This window comes from Mytilus edulis, chromosome 5 (genome assembly GCF_963676685.1).
Source record: "Mytilus edulis chromosome 5, xbMytEdul2.2, whole genome shotgun sequence".
Lineage (NCBI taxonomy): Eukaryota > Metazoa > Mollusca > Bivalvia > Mytilida > Mytilidae > Mytilus > Mytilus edulis.
The window spans coordinates 56,525,217-56,545,414 of record NC_092348.1 but is presented as its reverse complement, the minus strand read 5'-3'; the positions used below and the strand labels follow the sequence as shown (position 1 = coordinate 56,545,414).

Here is a 20,198-nt window from a genome sequence, read left to right as displayed (position 1 = left end):
ATATTGTTATGTGAAAAAAAAAGTCAACAAAACATCCCGGGGTTTTAATTGTGTACGCCAGACACGCGTTTCGTCTCTAATTTCTCATCAGCGAAGCTAAAAAAACAACAAAAATAAGACCAAATAAAGAACGATGTTAAAGAGAATTCAGAGCGAAAAAGCCGAAAGTTTTTGCTAAATATTTCTCAGGTTATCTATTCCTAGGGTCGAAAATCATAAGTATTTCACACAAATAAAATTTTTGTCAACAGTTAATATATAAATATGACAAAATCAATTATAATTCATATTAGCATAGAAGAGCTGACTACTACTCTGGTGATACTTATTATCAAATAACTTCAAGTTCCATTTTTCTTCTTCTAATTATTTCCTTAACCGATTATAAATGCGACGGAGAAATGAATTGATACCGAAAAGACCATCCGTAAACAAAATGCCCCAAAAAAAAAATATATATATATATATCCATGTTTAATCAAGTTATAATATAAATGCAAATTGATATACACTTTTTAAAAACAGTAAACCATTTTTGTTTAACTTGGTAAGTTTCCCTGGAATTGGCGTCCGAAAATACGAGTGAATGGACTAAATCAATGCGGTGTTTGCATGGGCTGTGATGTCGTCGCCAATATGCAGTTTTGAATGTGTCACTTAAATGTCCTGCATCTTTTAGTATAATATTTTAAACAAGAGAAACAATACATTAACATTTATTATAATATTATCATTGTTACATGAATCATGATTGTAACCTACCTGCACTTGTAAGCAATATTTACTACGTAAATGACACAAGTAATTTACCAACAAAAATTTCCTTAATTCCACTTAAAAGTGTTTGTGTGAGACAGATATAGATGTCATGCATTAAGATAACTTTTCCGGAAATGAAGTGCAAACAAGAATTGTAAAATAAATTATTTTCCGGGTGACAAATTCTGGCAATTTCATTTTTCTTAAAACTGGTCATATTAAAGTAGAGTAGGGTGTAGTAAAAAAAAATTGACAAATTAGGGGGAAAAAATGACAAATTAGAAAAAAAAATTGACAAATTGTAGTTTGCAACATTTTTACACTCTTTTTTTCAAATATAGAATAAAAAGTGTGGATCATTGACATCGATTCCAAGCTACCACTTGTGCAAAACTGGCAAAACTTGGGTATATTATACATGGGAGAACAAATTGTGTGTGATAGAAAGAAAACTTTAGCGATAAAATGTTTAGACCAAATATGAAATATAGCTCCTATAGTATAATTTCAAATAATAAAAAGAAGAAAAATTGGGTCAAAACTATTTATTTTATAAAAGTTATGTCATATGAGTTATCTCGGTCTTAAATGGCAAAATTGAGGGGGTAAATTTATGATACAAAAAAGTTTTGTATGTGTAAAACAGTCATGTTAAGAAGACAAAACACATTTTTTCCACATTGTTATGCAAACTCTTACACATATACCATAATCCTTTAGTTATATACAATTTCTGCACATTTTTTTTCAAGATTATGTTTTGCTACTTCAAACATGACTGACTTCTGTTTCTCTTGTATATGTTGCATTTGTTTTGAAAGTTCAATTTTCATGGCTAATTATTACAATCATATATGTAGGTAATTCGCCGTTTCATAATCTAATGCATCCTGGGTAATATTTTCAAAAGCATACACCAAAGCGTTTTGATTGGTTTGAAACGTTATAAACAATGGAAGTTCAAACAATGACGTAACGTTATTTTCACTTTGGGGTACGAACATTGAAATTACTCATGATGCTTTAGATTCTGAAACGGCCAATTGTGATCATCAATCAGTGAACCTTTCATGAGTTTTTGCCTTTCCAGAGCACCTGAGATCACACTGGTTCGCGTTGATCAGTCTTCTCAGTTTTTTTTACGTTGTGTTCTGTGTATTGCTGTTTGTCTGAATTGTCATTTTTGTCTTTTTAACGTCGGCGTTGCAAGTGTATATTTGACTTATGAGTTTGAATGTCCCGTTGTTATCTTTTGCATTTCGTTTATAAATTGATGTCACTGCAAGTAGAATACTAATTTTGACAGAACCCATTTTCTTAACTCAATTCCAAAATTAAAATGTGAAATATATGAAGAGTTATTAAATCTTTTTTGGGAGTTGTTAAACTCTCAGGTATAACATAAACATGTATCTTTTATTATGTCTTAATTTTACTGTAATTTTTATATTGAGTTAAGTTAAAGTTATATGAGTATTGACAATACACGCTTTTCATTTTCGAAATAATTTTCTTTTAGATTTGACTGTTCATCATTTAATTATGTAAATTTAAATAATTGAGATAAACTAAAATCTATTTTCGAAACTTTAACTGTAAGGATTCTCGTCCCGGGGAAGGGGGGGGGGGGGTCGTAATAAGTATTTCATTAAATAAATGGCATGATCATTTGAATATGTTTTGGCTGAGAGGTTTTGATGAAGTAATTCGTTTTAAGTAGTCTAATTGGATAAATCGTGTTTATTTTTTTATTGAAAATAATATGTTTCGGTATGTTTCCGTGATGAATTATTCATTATCTTACATACATACGAAGTTTGAATAACCTTACATTGTGCTAAAGGAGAAAAAAATATTTAGGATTATCACTAAATCGGAAATATTTCCCTGTACGTTTCAATTTTGTTAAGACAGGGAAAGTACTTTACATCTTTAACTGCCCACGATCACGTGTCTACTCCTTCTGGTCACATGGCAGTGAATACATCCATTGTAACTCCGTCTGGTCACATGTTAGTGAATACTGAAAAGCAACAAAAGACTCCCACGTGATTCGTTTAAATTAGTAATACATGGCAACGAATAATTGAAAAATTTTAATAGATATATAAAATTAACCTATTTGCACTCTGAAAATAATCTTAACACGATTTTTGTACAAATTTGACATTGAAAAACATTTTCTTAGACTAACAACATCAGTCATTTCTGCGTTGTCTTATAAGATCAAGTTTTAACTGATTATAAATTCATACGTGGATATATATGCTTAACTATATCGTGCGACTAAAAAGGTCATTGACTTCATTTATGTATTAGGGCCGTTCATAGGCGGATCCAGGGGGATTCAGGGGGCCCTGGGGGGCCGGGCCCCCCTTTCGTGGGAAAAATATGGTTGATTATATAGGGAATCACTGAAGCATGACTGGAGCGGGAGCCCCCCTTAGGTCAGTCAGCGCCCCCCCCCCCCTCTTAGGCAAAGTTCTGGATCCGCCACTGCCGTTCAATTGAACAAAAAAATCTTTAGCTACATTTGAAAAAAAATACCGTCTTTCGAAATCAGGCGAATGGAATATTGATTATTGATAATTTTTGCATACAATCTCCTACTTGAAGAGTTTTCTGTGGAAAATAACAGACTATTACATGTATTACCGTTGCAAAGGTATATAATTCATATTTTGCTGATCGCCGAACGAAAATGCTGTTCGAAAATGCATGCTTTTGACTTAGTTACTGTGTTATTTCTTAGAATGCGATTGAACCGTTAAAAAAAAGTGCAGAATCAAAGTTTATTCAAAATAACGAAATATTTCCGAAATTCAATTTCAAGCTGCTTCAAAACACACCTTAATGAAATTATTGCGCAATTTATCTGCATGACAATTTAGTACATAAATGTTTCCTGTAAAACTAGAGTAGAATTTATCTACAAAATCGTGATAAGTGATGAAAGTCAATCGGAAAAGGAACTAACTCTTCCTTCCGAAGTACTTGATATGCCTTTTCAACTTATATTCCCCGCTTTTTCATAATATATGTGGGCAACAACAATAAACCAATCAAGCAAACATTGGGTAGTTGAATTTCTAAATAGCTGTTTCTTGTAGTACTACTTTTGAATAGTTTCTGCACAGTATTGTGTTGTTTCAAGTTATATTAAAGTCAATTCAATTAATTCAATTCCATTCCTGAGTGTATCAATATTTCTCCTTATATGTATATATGCAAGTAACACAAATTATACCATTGTGCGCAAAACACTAACAATTAAATCAGTTCTTATTGATTGGAGACGATAAAACGGGAATATTATGACACACAATGCACCAAAGGGAAAGGATTGGGGTACTTTACCATGCCATACTTTTATATATATGACCAATTCAGAAATCTCGTCAATGGTCATGTATTATAATAGTCTTATCTTATTATAATTTTCATGCAGATGTGTGGAATTTTCTTCAGACCTGGGTCGTTTGGAACTTGCAATTATAGACACGTCTGTTGTTGAAAACTTGGATTATATACTGACGACATTGTTCGTCTCGTTTAGATAAAAGAGTTATTGTTCTTTAAAGATAAGCGATGGATATATTAAATTTAGCGCTGTGGATTTTAAGTCCATCGCTGCAGATGTTAAGTCTAGCGCTGTCGAAATAAAATCCGGTGGTTAAGGTGAAAACTCCAGCGCCGGAGACATAAAGTCTTACTCTGGTGATGTAAAAGTACAGCGCTACAAATTTATTAAATTCTAGCACTGACGAAACCGAGTCAAGCGCTGTAAACATAAAGTCCAGCACTAAAGATGTACATTCTAGCGCTGTTGATATAAGGTCAAGCACTGGGGAGGTTAAGAATAGCGCTGTGACCGAAGTCCAGAGCAAGAGATTCAAAGTCCAACACTGGAGATGTGAATCTATTTACATCGAACTACAACTTGTTGGGTGTGCTTGTATCATATAGAAACTAAATGAGAGTTAGGTATTTTTTGTTTTTTTTCCTTTTTGTTTGTATGATATTAAATGCAAAAAGTGCAAATATGATGCAGTTAAAATACTAGTATATGATTTTTTTCATATTTCAAAGTTCAAATTGAAATATATTCATCGATATCCAGGGGTTAAACCGATAGGGATTTAGGTAGATGGACTTCACACAAAACAATGTTTTAGACAATACGCATACACCTAAGAAACAGTGTTGTTTAGCGTTTTACTGGGGGTTTCGCTTGTTAAAGGGATGCATGGTGGACGAACTTGACGTTACTTTGGTAACATAATTATTAAATTTCAATCCAGCTTTGCTTAAAATATTCATACAATCATTATGATTGATTTCGAAATATTGCGTATTTTCCTAAATATTTGATTTTGTTTATGTAAGGTCATAGATGGGTTTATACATCTATGGTTAGGTTTATATCTTTACATTTTCAAATGTTGTAACATAAAAGTTATCAAGCGAGCCCTTGGGCAGATAACACTACTTCACCTTTTATCGGGGCGTTTGTTAAAGTAAAGAGGATTTAAATGATTATAACTGTCTGTAAAAATCCCAAAATAGCATCGAAAAAGAGAACAGCCTTAAACGGAGAATAGAAAAACCCTTGCCATTTCTTTGACATGTAGGAACTTTCTCTCTGTAACGTAATGGTTGGTTCTTAAAGCTCTTAAAATAAGTCTTTTTTTAGCCTTTTACACTGCACTTTTTCGAGCGTCACTGACGAGTCTTTTTTAGACGAAATGATCGTCTGCCTAACTTTACTTTTATTCTGGTATTTATGATGAGTCTGTTGATCGGTTCTATTACAAGCTACTTTCCTCCTACATCTATAGACTGGCATGCTGATCGTAAAAGTTTAGGTTGTTGAACTTAGGAATGTCTCCGGTTGTACACCTTACATTTCATAAATAACTAAATATTGAAATGTCAATTTAAATCTGACTTACAGACACGTTACCAATAACTTCTGTTAATGCAAGTTCTTGCTTTCAGACACGTTACCAATAACTTCTGTTAATGCAAGTTCTGGCTTTCAGACACGTTACCAATAACTTCTGTTAATGCAAATTCTGATTTAAAGACACGTTACCAATAACTTCTGTTAATGTTAAATCTGACTTACAGACACGTTACCAATAACTTCTGTTAATGCAAGTTCTGGCTTAAAGACCTGTTACCAATAACTTCTGTTTACTGCAAGTTATGACTTGAAGACACGTTACCAATAACCTCTGTTCATGCGAGTTCTGACTTGCAGACACTTTATCGATAACCTCTGTTCATGCGAGTACTGACTTGCAGACACGTTATTAATAACCCCCAGATCTGTTTATGCGAGTTCTGACTTGCAGACACGTTATCGATAACCTCTGTTCATGCGAGTTCTGACTTGCGGTGCGTTATCGATAACTCCTGTTAATTCAAATGGAACTTTCAATCTCTTCTGAATGATTATGACCACACCAACTTTAGTCATTCTCATTGAACTTTTTAAAAACGATGAAACCTACACAAAAAAGATGTCATTACTTCCATGCATATTTTAGATTCTTTAAACTTTTCCCATCCATAAAAATCGCCAAAGTACACAAAACAATTGACATGATTAATACATTATATGAATAGAAATCCACATTTTAAGTAAACTTTAAATTTCTTAATCAGTATATACTAGTATCTAAATATGGTGTTATGTATTACGGTAATATCCCTTATATCTAGAGAGAACTATTCTAACATGTGATTCAATTAAGACTATCATAAAAGGTACCAGTGTAGTCGTTTTAAGGAACTATATTGCACCTGCCGGTTTCAAGATCGTTTTTGTTTTTAAAGTTTCAAAAGCGAAAGAGTTGATTCATATTATATGTTTTTAATAAGGACATAATCGTGGATGTACAATGCCGTCTATTTAAATATATGCATAAGAATAGCAGTCCTAAATGCCTTCCAAATAAGTAAAACCTGTTCGAACAAATAGAATCTGTTAAATCGTTAAAATCTAGAAAGGTTTCCGTAATTTTATATATCTTAACAAAATTGTCATCTTATTATCGCTTTCAATATTTCTGTTCGTGTGAATGCTTTCACTAGTAACAAGGAAGACAATATATATATATATATATATAACATTTGTACTTCACTTGACTAGTTGAAATGCTATTGGACCATCTTGTCCGCGGAAAGTTCATTTTAAATTGATTTGACGTAATTTGTGTCTCAACTGCACTAACTAATGAAAGTTGTTCTGGACTCTTATCTGAACTGGCCCGAGAACATATATATCGTAGTGTATTGTTTTTTTATTGCACCTGAAGAAAAACGACAACGAGTAGTAACCATATTGATACATTAAAGAATTGTAATAGTATGAAATTCAAAACAGTGTAGCTGTGGCCATTGATTGACACATTAAAATCATCCATTGACTGGGACAATTTACATGAACGTTTGTCTGTAACGACCACTGTTCACGACGTACCTACGATAGACATTTAAACTGTGGGGTCACCAAAGGTTTCTTAACGCCTTTAATTATAAAATAATTCGAAAAATTAATCAGGAATAACCTTTGTGTTTTGATTTATATAATTGATATAAATCAAAATATCGTGTTAGAATGAAATTCAAAACAGTGTGGCTGTGGCCATTAATTGACACATTAAATTCATCCATTGACTGGGACAATTTACATGAACGTTTGTCTGTAACGACCACTGTTCACGACGTATCTACGATAGACATTTAAACTGTGGGGTCACCAAAGGTTTCTTAACGCCTTTAATTATGAAATAATTCAAGAAATTAATCCGGAATAACCTTTATGTTTTGATTTATATAATTGATATAAATCAAAACATCGTGTTATTTCTGATTAGTTTTTCGAATTACTTTATTAAGGTGTTGAGAACCTTTGGTGACCCCATAGTTTAAGTGTCTTTAAAAAGTACATAGTGAGCTGAGGTCGTTACATACAAACGTTCACCTAAATTGTCCCAGTCAATGGATGAATTTAATGTGTCAATCAATGGCCACAGCCACACTGTTTTGAATTTCATTCTATTTCTGATTAATTTTTCGAATTACTTTATTTAGGTGTTGAGAACCTTTGGTGACCCCATAGTTTAAGGTAGATAGGGTGTCTTCCTCCATCTTGGATTTTGAAATACTAGAAAACAAGGTCTAGATCTTTGATGAAATGTGCAAATTTTTATAGTAGTAGGTAATTCATGTGTAAGAATTTTCATTATAATATAGAAAATGCCATGTTTGATCATATTTATGATTGTATTTTACAAAAATAAGAATCCTTTTGTTTGATTCATTTTTTTCCAACTTTGTCAAATAAGGGGAGGCAACTCAAATGCAAGGGCAGATAATCCAGATAGTGTTACTTTTACAATAGAATGTGTTAGGAATTTACCCATTTTTACATGTAGCAAGAAAACGAGTCCGGTGACCCCATTTTTTCTTTTTCTTATCTGAAAGCATAATATTGAAGCTATCTTCTCATATTTTATCTCAAAATTCTATGGTGTGGTTTGCGTTTTATGGCGGAAAAATGGGTTTTCCATGCATAATCTATACAAAATCTTAACAATTTTGAACAACCTGTAGCGTGAAAATAAGTCCGGTGACCCATTCTTTTTATTAATGTTTTTAAACAAGCAGGATATGAACTACATTTTGGCAAATTATTAAAAGATTCTATGGATTCTAATTTAGACACCCCATCTACCTTAAGTGTCTTTAAAAAGTACATAGTGAACATTGGTCGTTACATACAAATTTTCACCTAAATTGTCCCAGTCACTGGATGATTTTAATGTGTCAATCAATGGCAACAGCTACACTGTTTTGAATTTCATTCTAATATAAAAAGAATTTAGAATGTTAATAATAAAAGAAGAAAAAAATAGATTTAAGAAATTAAAGATATACAAATTGAATATATGAATGATATAGAAATAAAGGTGCATTTATTAGCTTTTTAGCTTTAATAATATTAATTTCAATGTACTGTCGTTTCATTATAACTTTTGTTTCAAATAATTAAAATTGAAACAAAAGTTATAATGAACATTTTTCATTTTGTCAAGTAAAGTCAAGAACAGTTCATTCCGGTCGCGTCTATTTTACACTTTGTGGCGTAAATTCAAGTGTAGTTTACTTCCGTCAATCACATTGAACACTATACAACTACAAGTATACTTCAGATTCGATCAAGATTTATCAACGTTTAAGTATTATTTATATTATGTCGCCAACAGTTCAAATGTTTTGTTCATTTTATTGAAATAAAGTTTTGAATACAGTTAAGTGCTATTCAGTTCAGCTTGGACAATGACAAACTATATGTAAATAAACTCATCATAGACACCAGGGGCCGGTTTCACGAAGCTATCCTAAGACATGTCATAAGACATATCTAAGGACATGTCTTATGATCCTCTTATGACTATCCTAGGACATATCTCAGATCTCGTCTCGAAGCTGTCTTAGGATCATCTTAGCTAAGACATCCTAAACCTGTCGCAAGTTCTTTAAATTTTCAAATATACGGAAAAAAAATCATGTAAATGTAGTATGTCTTACTATAAATTATTCTAAACGTATTGATTAATATAATGACATAATTTGCAAAATAAATATTAAAAAATAAAAGTAATTTATATATAAATTATCTTTAAACAATACATCAATATAAATATGAAATTTTCAATGCAAAATTAAGAAAAAAGAATATAAAATTATGACATTGTTTTGGTGCAAGTGAGTTGAATTCAATTTCGACTTTATTGGTTATAAAAGGTTAAGGGATAAAATCGTGCAATTTTTATATCAATACATCGAATTTTCATTGTTGACAAATCCTGATAATCCGTCAATGTATACATGTTTTAAGCAGGAACAGGAGAATAGATAATTAGATAATAATAAGATATTTTTTTTCAAAATTAATATAAAAAATGAGTGTAATTTATATAAATAAACGTATAACTATCCCAAGACCATCATAAGACACCTCTCGCGTTGTCCTAACTTTATGACCAACTTTAAGAGATGTCCTAATTTAGGACCGCTTTGTGAAACCCACTTAGGACTAAGATATGTCGTAAGACCATCCTAAGACATGTCTTAGTCCTAAGACAGCTTCGTGAAACTGGGCCCAGGACTAAATTTTGTATATATGTCAGACGCGCGTTTCGACATTCGTCTTCAATCTCCGGCGCAGAGCTCACATCCGTTCCGTTTACGTACTTACTTCGGCGATTGAGACGTCTTATGTTGATGCAATGTATATGGTCTACAAAAGTTCGTCATTCTTGTAATATGAAAATAACGATATGAATAGACCACTTTCGAGTTCATCCGTCACCGGCAAAAACTCGTCAATTATGCGCGCCTTTATGACGTCATTTACCAGATAGAGGGGATCACCTGTATCCCTGCACTATTTACGTTCATCAAGCGTCTTAGTGATCGTTGTTGTGCAGGATAAACTAGAAATAATGGTTGTTCTGTAGGTACTTAATAACAATTCCCTAATGACAACAGTGCTGATTGTCAATTTTTAGAATTTAATTTGCTGAATAATTCGTAGCATATAGAATTATAGTTTTAAAACCACTCGCTCAACATTGAAACGGAAGTGACGACGCCCCTAAACGCACAAATGACGTTCACTAAAACCAGAGTTTTTGACGGAAATGCATCGAACTCGAAAGTTGTCTATTATAATTAGCAATTAGATAACCATCCATCAAAGACCACAAAACAGAGATATCAACAACTACAGGTCAGCGTATGACCTTCAACAATGAGCGGTACTCTTTCTGCGAGGGGCCTCGGCTGAATGGTAGTCGAACTAGTGTATCACTAGCTTGTCAAAACTGAAGTTTGTGAGTTCGTGCATTTCTCCGGTCACTCCGACTTCCAAGAGGCTCGACCTATGAAAACAAACCACCACAAAATGGTACAATCGTGCTGAAAAGGCGTTAACAACCAATCAATCTAGCCGTTAAGTAAGCAGCAAACACTTATTTCATTTAAAAAAGGAAGTTTAATTTACCTGAAACGATTACGCTTTTATGCTGTTAAGTACTTTTCAGCGACATTTTCTAGTTTCCAAACCTATTCAACCAGATTCACAAGATTCCGATCCAGGGTTTTGAAAAAGGAGTTCGGGGTCCTCAAAAGAGACAATGTTTTGAGTGGAATAGGTTAAAAGTCTAGATTAACCATAAATGTAGCTCTATAAGTGAACCACCGCGGTCACCCCGACCCTCTAAATCCGAATCTGTAAACAACTACAATGTAAGTTATGTGAAAATATTTCTTTTTATTGAAATATCGTATTATCGTCTTATTAAAGCGTTTATATAAACAATAACTACAATAGATAATATAAACAATGTCATTTCACGAAATCATTTTCCAGGATATATATCTCTCCTTATTTCCTAGAATTATACATAAATTTATACATTTAAAATTAGTAATCATGACCCAGATATATATATCAATAAATAGGGCAATACGTTACAGCAATTAACGGTAAGTAACTAAATGTAAATAGTTTTAACTACAACCAGGAAAATGCTTCAGAATTATATTGTCATTTGTGACGAAAATCTGTAAATTTTCCAGCGAATTATGACAAAAGTTTATATTTTAGAATCCCCACAAAAAGGGGGAGATACAAAATTGCGAGTTGCAATGCAACATTAAAGCAGAGACTACCTTTTAGATGATTTATAATAATTTTACATAGTCCTAAAAGACGTGTTGCCATACTTATGTTAGTCAGATGTCCATTTAAGTGGTCTCCAACAATATTCTTTACAATTTTTGAATTTCTAAGACCTAGCACAACATGATTAAACATGTAGTCTTTCAACTGTGAAAATTATTGTCTTTTAACGAGTTATTCAACATAGTCATCGAAATAAATGTTCAGAAATATTTTATAACAAACTTTTATGTTTGCTTATTCATAAAGGGCTTTACAAGGGTAAATCCTTTGACAAATTATGTTTGACCCTTACAAAAAGGTCGTACAAAAAAGCTGACAAATTATTTTCGAAGTTTAGGAAAATGCCAAGAAACTACTGTTGAACATGATGTGTTTTCTTTTAAAGCTAGCAATGCTGAGTTAACAGCCAAACATTGCAATCCCGTTTCAACTCAACATTTTCATGAACAGACTGTATGCTCAATTTTCGCCTCCTTATACCCAAAGAAACGAAAGTTCTATAAAGGGAAGTTACTTTTGTTTAAAATATAGAAGTCTCAGAGGGCAATCTTTGTCTGTATTCTGACACTTTTAGGCAGCATTTCCCCATCAACCGGACTGTTCTTTAACCTTTCAATTGAAAAGTGTTTTAAAATCAGGAAAAGGGGTTTTTGCTTTACTGTGATATTAGCTTTCTGGAAATTTTATTTTCCGAATTTCCTAGAACTCAAAGCTTGCACAATTTGCAATGCGTGGTATAACGTTTCGTCATACTGGCTACATAATAGCTTGACTTTGATTCCAGAATGCTGTGTGATCATTTGATTCCAGTATGCTGTGTCAAACAAATGTGGATTTTATTTCATAGATTTTTAAAAAGCATAAACTATTTCGATTGGATTTTTAATCAAACAAAAGGATTATTTAATGCATCGTATTGAAAATTGGTGTTTTGTAGTTTTGATTCAATGGAGAGGAGAAAATTCCTTTAAAATGGAGAAAATTCTTTAAAATGCAACATTTTGTCTATTGTCGGCTGCTTTCCAACGAGTGTTGAGGTTATTGTGAACAACAGAAGAGAAAGAGATAATTTTAGTAAGAAGAAATTAACCGACAGTTTGTAAATTGGAAAGACTAGTAAGGTAAAAAAAAAATATTAAAAAATCATTCATGTAATAACACGTGACCTTGGTATGTTTGAACTTGCCTTAAAACTTAATCTATTGAAACTGACGTTAACTTTATGAAAGATAAGTCAAACATGCATTTTTGTATGTTATCTGGCAGATTTTACCTTTAGTTTATTACCCGACGTACAATCGCGAATCGTTTGATGAAATTGCTGGCCAAAGGAGTAGGTCCGGTAAGGACTAATTTTGGCCTCAAATTTCAGGTTTACTTTTCAGGTGGTTTTTGTAAAATATGAAAGTGGCCGCATCCGTGTTCATCCTCAACCTTTATATATATGTTATGTATCATCATCAAATACAACTTACATTTAAATATTAAGAATGAACACAAATGCGGACACTTTCATTTAAGACGGAAACCATCTAAAATTTAACTAAAATGCTAAAATTGTGAAGATTTCAGTAATTTAGCATGACAACGATTCTAGTACCCGATATATGTGCATTGTATTGTCAAAAAGAGCCCATATTTATGTAGCAGAAGCATTCTACTTTCCAATAAATAACTAAAAGTTTACATTTTAACAATTTTGTAAAACTGCTATATTTGGGGCCAAAAAGGGTTTACATATTTTGCATTTTGCAATTTCGAGTCGGTATTTCGTTTAAAGTATAGAACAAAGCATAAGAAGACATGGCATTTACATGCAATATTAATTCAAACTGAAATAATTAAGAAAATTAATTAACTATAATTGTTACTTGTTGTCTTGCTTATTTGTCTGAATTCTTTTATTATAGAATTGGTGTTTTGGTTGGGTTTTTTTTTATCTAAACTTTTTTTTTCATTTCATTGTTTGTTCTACTATATACCATGGGTGTATTTACTGACAGAAATTGATGGGGCGTTGGTGATCTCACGATAACAATTGAACTGCGCTATATATGTGCATGGGCTTGTCCCAAATTTGAAACCCTATCAGTGGTCGTGATTAGTTTATCTTAATGGTTTTGTTCTTCATGGAATTTGGTGTAGATCGCAGATCTTTGAAAGTCTCTGGTAATAACCACCCTTCTCTAGACTCAAAACGAGTTCAAAAAGAAATGTTGTGTGCACTTACTTGCGTTCTAGAAACTACTCCTGGCCTGGTTAGGAAGGGTTCTGGATGTTTCTGAAGTGTTCGCATTGCTTTGCATGACGCACTTATATAATATACACAAACACACCTGATTCAGGATATTAATTCTTATATTTATTTATTATAGTCAATCAGAACTACAATAAGTTCTACATGTATACACTTTTAAAATTTGACTTATTGTATAACCTGCTTTTAAAGTGCCTAGCAATACATCGTTATTTCCCCCAAAACTGCAATGTATTTTGCTTTTGCAGTATATAACCCTTGAAGATTTGAGCGATGCGGTGTTTTTTTTCCATCATGAAGGTGACTATTGTCTCCTATGCTCTATTCTACGGCTGCATTTTTAATACTTTCTCGCTGTAATATAAGCTCATTGTCAATTTTTCAGCATTATGATAAATAGCGGCACATTGATTCATTATGAATTTTTAGATATTCTTTTTGGAGACTTGAGGTAAACTGTAGCATACATAAATATGTTTATCTATGACATGTACATGAGTCTGCACTTAAAATAAATAAATTAGGGAATTTTATCATGCTGATATTGTTTTCAAAGGGAAAGTAGCACGTAATATCATTTAAATACCTGTGTTTATTAAGTTTGTCTTCATTTGGTCATTATGAATAACAGTTTTAAGTAACATATCTGCGACTATATAGGCACAGTTAATGCATTAAACATTTAGACCAACTATTCTTAACAGACCATCCAGGTTGTTTGAAATATACTGATGAGATGAATTCATTTTATAAATTCTGCAAGTTTTCTTCAAATTACTTTCTTTTGCAAACATTGGAACCGTTAAAACAATCGTTATCCCCAACAGGTCTATTTTTCCTTTTTTACTACAAGTTTACCTTGTTTGCAATGGGGTGCTTCTTTGATCCTTCTTAGGAAGTTACATTTCTCAACTGGTTTGATAGGCATGACCATAAAAGGGCTTCTCTGATTCCAATAAACATTTATTTGTTGGTTTAATATAAAAAAAAATATCAATAATAAAACAATTTATTTGGTCATACACACTTGGTTACAAGCGTACCGGCTGAAGGTTATAATATATAAAAGCTCGTGGTGTACATATGTACTTAGGGACAGAACAACTTTTTTAGCCCCCCGCCCCTTTTTTTTCTTTTCGCTCTGGTGGACTACCATCCTCCGACGGGTTATTTTATGCATCCTAGAATAAAGAAACTAGTCTAAGTTTCTGCGTTAGGATGGGCGCCTGTGTAGGTGTTTGGGGTGTATATATATATATATATATATATATGCTGCCGCGATCGAAAGGAACCATAATGTTAAATCCGAGTGTATAAGATGATACCCGAGATAAGTTATTACGAAGTAACAACCCGTTGAGAGTTCTGTAGTTTATCCTGTTGCAAGGCAAAATTCCCCTCTTTCCAACAAATCACCTTTCAGTGACTGACAGTAATTTGTTGTCCACCTTTTTATACATTAGATATGTGCCACTGGACACAAATAAAACAAAAACCACAGTAGCATATTCAAAAAGGGGTGAGGTGGTATTCCGAGGGTTAGAAGCCCCTTCTTTGTTTGACAATAAATGCCTTTTTATGGGGACATATTGTTACATTTCTTATTTCTAAAGTGGTTAAATTCTTAATTTCATATCATGTAGTCAATCGATTTCAATATTTTATTGTTATTTTAAACACTTGACACAAGACTTGTAGCAGGAAATCAAAAACTGAGAATATAAACAAATCGTCATGATAACAATAGTTATAGTCAATATTTCAAGTGTTAATCTATAAACCTCAGTTCCAAAGACTGTAAATGAAGGAAACAGTTGTTTATTTGCCATATGAATTTACCCAACATTTATTTTTTATCCCCTAATATGCAAAAAAAAATGTATGTGAAACCGGCAGTTTTATTGTGTTTCGATTTATTTCTTTGCATGTCTGTGTCAGAGCCGGATTCAATCATTTTCAAAAAGGGGGTTGGGGGTTCCAACCATATGTCCCCATTCAAATGCCATCATCGTCCAAAAAGGGGGGTTCGACCCCCGGAACCCCCTATTTTGATCCGTCACTGTGTATTTAGGGGAAGGAAGGTTGCAGTTCGATCCTTTTGTGGAAGGGCAACTAAGTAACACAGAAACCCTACTTTTTGGTATATTTTGAATAACAAAAAGTATACCTATAGGTATTACGGAAACGAAATTTCATGGAAGATAAATAGATTTAACAAAAACCTTAGTGAAGCATTCACGAGAATCTGTAAGATTAGTTTCAGATATAAATGATTCAATCTGCAACATTTTCACTTGTTTCTTCCTATTTCTCGACCTTATTAATTATTTATCATGAAATTGGAAATAGTGACCTATTCCAGCGGTCATCATAGTCAGATTCAGTTTTTGGATATGGGAAGGGGGGGGGGCTCAAGGCCCGCACCCCCTTTTAAGGTGACAAATTTGAATAATTATACAGGGAATCTCTGAAGCATGACTAGAACGCCTCCCCCTTCTTTTTAGGTCAGTCAGTGCCCCTTTCCCTTATAGAAAGTTTAAGATCCGACACTTGTCATCCATAGCAATAGTCCATCCCCCTTTTATCTAACGCTCGAACGAAATCTATATTGAAATATTTCTGGATAATATTGGACGAACTTTTTGACACTAATATTTATAATTAAACTTATAATAATAATGAATTCCAGTCAGCAGATGTTTATAGACTTGTAGGTTCGGTATCATTTTCAAGTAAAACGTTTCAGCAAAACTAACTAATAAGATGTGTCCGACAACCATCTGGAAATTTACGGTATCCCAACGCTATATTTTAGCCTGGTTATATATAAGTCAGTCGAAAGTATTTCCCATCTTTCTTTATACCTAGATCGAGCTTAAAAAACTATATAATTATGGCGGAAAGGTATTTATTAATGCACGTTACTTAGTTAATCAATATTTATAATTAGAATACGTACAAAAAAAATGTAATTAAATACATTTTCTAAAAGCTCTGTTATCGATCAATAATTTTCTGTAAATAGAAATTGTTTACGTAACTGAGGGGAATCCCAAAATAGTTGAATGGGATTTTCCTTTAAGTGTTTAAAAGTAGGTCAAAACGGTATTTTAATATTTCCTTGGTATCAGCTATTATACCTGTCCGTGTGCACGAGGTAAGTGATTTGTTTAGGGAAATAGAAAGTACAATTTAAATTTGTAAACATCAACATGGTTAAAACAATATTGAAAATGTTAATTTTTCACAATCAGCTGTTCATTTGTTCTAATTATTCCATTCCGTGTTTATAACTTCCTTACGTAGATTGTTTTGGTAGATAACTATCCACTTCAATTTCGGAGTCAATTGTTTTGCGTCTCTCGAATATGAGAAACCGCAACCAAAGTCCATAAACAAATTGACATTATATTGATCATTAAAACCCTTATATTGACCGTTAAATAAGTGAAATAATGCATTCAAATGTTTTACATTGAACAAAATTGTATGCTATATATAGTATGTAGAAGATATGATAGATATGAGATGTATGAATACTTTATCCTGTCGGTAGGTCAACAGGTTTCGTCAATCTACCAATTACTGTGACCGTAGATTTAAAAGCTGCTATTCCAGAATTCATTTCCAAAGAGAAAGTAACCAATTCGTGCAATCTCCCATAACCTCATCTAGCTTTTTTTTTTATTTCAATATATCCAGGTTGTACCATAAATATTCCTAATTGGTATAGCCTGGACAGGATCATATCCAGAAAATCTGTGGAAAACCCCTAGTTGGTGAACATGCAAAATATCTAAATATAAATTGAAACGAGAAAAGCATGCATCGAATACACACAAGATGAGTATAGAAATTAGCATATTTTTTCAAGTAAATTCAATTCAAGTCTGATGAAATAACCTGTAATTTAATCATTTGTTTACCTAAAAAAGGCAGCACAAATATTAAAGATTTCCTATACATGAATTTCATCCTTTATTCTGCTTTATTCCAAGAAGTTGTTATGTACACAAATTGAAAGAGTGTTACAAATGTATATGTTCCTTTGAAAATACTTTTGTAAATAAGCGTGAAATTATTTGAAGTTTAATGCGGATAATTCTGTTTATAAGTTATAAAAAACATAAATGGATGATACACAAAATAAGTTAGCTTTTTATAACACTATCCATTTATCCTGTTTTTATTCAGGATAACTCTTGGTGAGGTCAGTGTTATATTTGGACACTCTAGTTTAACCTAGTTTGTCTTATTTTTTATACATCGTAGTGGGATATTCGTGATCTTGGTCTAGTGTGATGTGGACTTAATCAAAGACTTTTTTTAAATGTTGCACTTGCTAGTAAGCGGAATTGAGATAAAATACAGCGAAATTGAATTCAAAACTAAACAATTACTCTTCTTTTAAATAAAGCTGCAAATGATCGTAAATTTAACTGAACTTAGTGGATACAATCATATTTATATGGGAAATAAATATATTAATCTTATTACATTTACAGAAAAGAGAGAGATTAAAAAATATAGTTAAAAAAAAAAAAAGATTCTGATATCTTTGTATTTTTTTTTTAAATTTCGACGTAGGTGTAAAATGTAGAATTGGAAATGTGTTTTTAATCTACACGTGAAAATGGTTTAACTGAATTAACCTGTTTTAGTTTTGGATATACACAATTCTCAGCTTTTGCATTAATTTCAAAATTGTTTGCAGAACAAAAGAAATATTCCACTTCAGAGCTAAAACTAGTTCCATACTGATATGTCTCTTCAGTCAGTTACACCTACAATTTCGAAAGCAGCACAACAAATTATCCGAGCTTGTCTTTAAAGTGGCATGCCGTGTTATCTTTTTTCAAATATTACTTCAACAGGAATTGTGTCCCATTTATTGAACATTTCACAGCATTTGCATTACAAATTCAAGTCGGTGTTTTCTCATAATGTATAACGCATGATAAATATCTTATATCTTGGTCAACACAATTACAAATCTTTTTTAAAAGAATATATCTTGTTATTGACTTCACTAATACACCGTCCACTACTGCGTATTTTCACAACTCTTGTGGTCAATCATAAACCAAATAGAGTTGCTTTAGTGTTCCTGAGAGTTCCAGTGAGCATGGCATTATTCCCAAGTGTATTAACATACAAAATAGATCTGTATATTACACATATCTTAGATCGCGTGGATGCCACTCTATGGAACGCCAAAACTGTCTTGTTATGACCATTTTTCATTATATGATGTACATTTACCTTTATATGATGTGCACTTGTCATTATATGATGCGCACTTACCTTTATATGATGTGCACTTGGACTTATATGATGTACAAACACCTTTATATGACGTGCAAATATGCTTATATTATGTGCAAGTATCTTTATATGATGTCCAAACATCTTTATATGATGTGCAACTATACTTATATGATGTGCATACATACTTATATGATGTGCATACATGCTTATATGATGTGCATACATACTAATATGATGTGCTAATGTACTTATACGATGTGCAAATGTACATACATGATGTGCAAATGTACTTATATGATGTGCAAATGTACTTATATGATGTGCAAATGTCCTTATATGATGTGCAAATATCCTTATACGATGTGCATTTTCCCTTATATTATGTGCAAACATCTTTATATGATGTGGTTGTGTCATTATATTATGTGCTTGTAATCTTATATCATGTGCTTGTAATCTTATTTCATGTGATTCGGTAAACTTCATTATATGATGTCGAAACGTCATTATATGATGCGCTTTCATCGTTGTTATGGTCAATGAACATGATTACGATTAGAATGATTACTGTCTACGTCATAACTGATTCCGATCTGCTTCTGCAGAATTGATATAAACCCGGATCAAATCTGAGGTTATTTAAAAAGAGGAAAACCTTGACATGTTTGTTCCTCGATTTTCAAGATGAAAAAAATCACACCAAATATTGATGGAAAATTGTCAAATTATGAATTTTTATCGATGGGTCTACAATAATGAATATACGGGATCTACAATAATGAGCATACAGTTAACTTATTACGTTTTAGAAATAAATCTTTAATCTTTTAAGCGAAAGTGCATTTTTAAGATAAAGTGAGACAGTAAAATTGAGAATGGAAATGGGGACCAACAGGTCTTCAATGCAGCGAGAATTCTCGCACCCGGAGGCGTTCTTCAGCTGGCCCCTAAACAAAGTGCATTTTAACAAAAATGTAAGTTTCAAACATTTCGGCGGAAGATAAAGATCAATTAATGCAGGAACTAGTTGAAGTATTTCCCGGCAGCGGCGAAAATAAAATAAAACAAACTGTGTGGCTCTTGTTTATAGCTTGCTGTTCGGTTTGAGTAAAAGCTCCGTGTTGAAGGCCGTAGTTAAACCTATAATTGTTT

General features: G+C 32.5%; 1 protein-coding gene across 5 annotated transcripts in view; it reads left to right on the top strand.

The window, feature by feature from the left end:
• The window catches only part of LOC139523998 (interferon regulatory factor 8-like), a 61,233-nt gene that overhangs the window by 2,103 nt on the left and 38,932 nt on the right, over nucleotides 1-20,198 (top strand). The window contains exons 1-2 of one of the 5 annotated variants that reach the window (XM_071318503.1): nucleotides 11,249-11,322; nucleotides 12,459-12,642. The exons of 1 other annotated variant lie outside the window; for it this stretch is intronic. Coding sequence is in view for 1 of the 4 variants with exons in the window: in XM_071318499.1 (XP_071174600.1) it covers nucleotides 16,844-16,935 (92 nt within the window). In the remaining 3 variants the exon portion in view is untranslated. Of the gene's footprint in view, nucleotides 1-11,248; nucleotides 11,323-12,232; nucleotides 12,643-16,816; nucleotides 16,936-20,198 lie in introns of those variants that run through there. 3 more of the 5 variants (XM_071318504.1, XM_071318502.1, XM_071318499.1) reach the window with 3 other exon arrangements.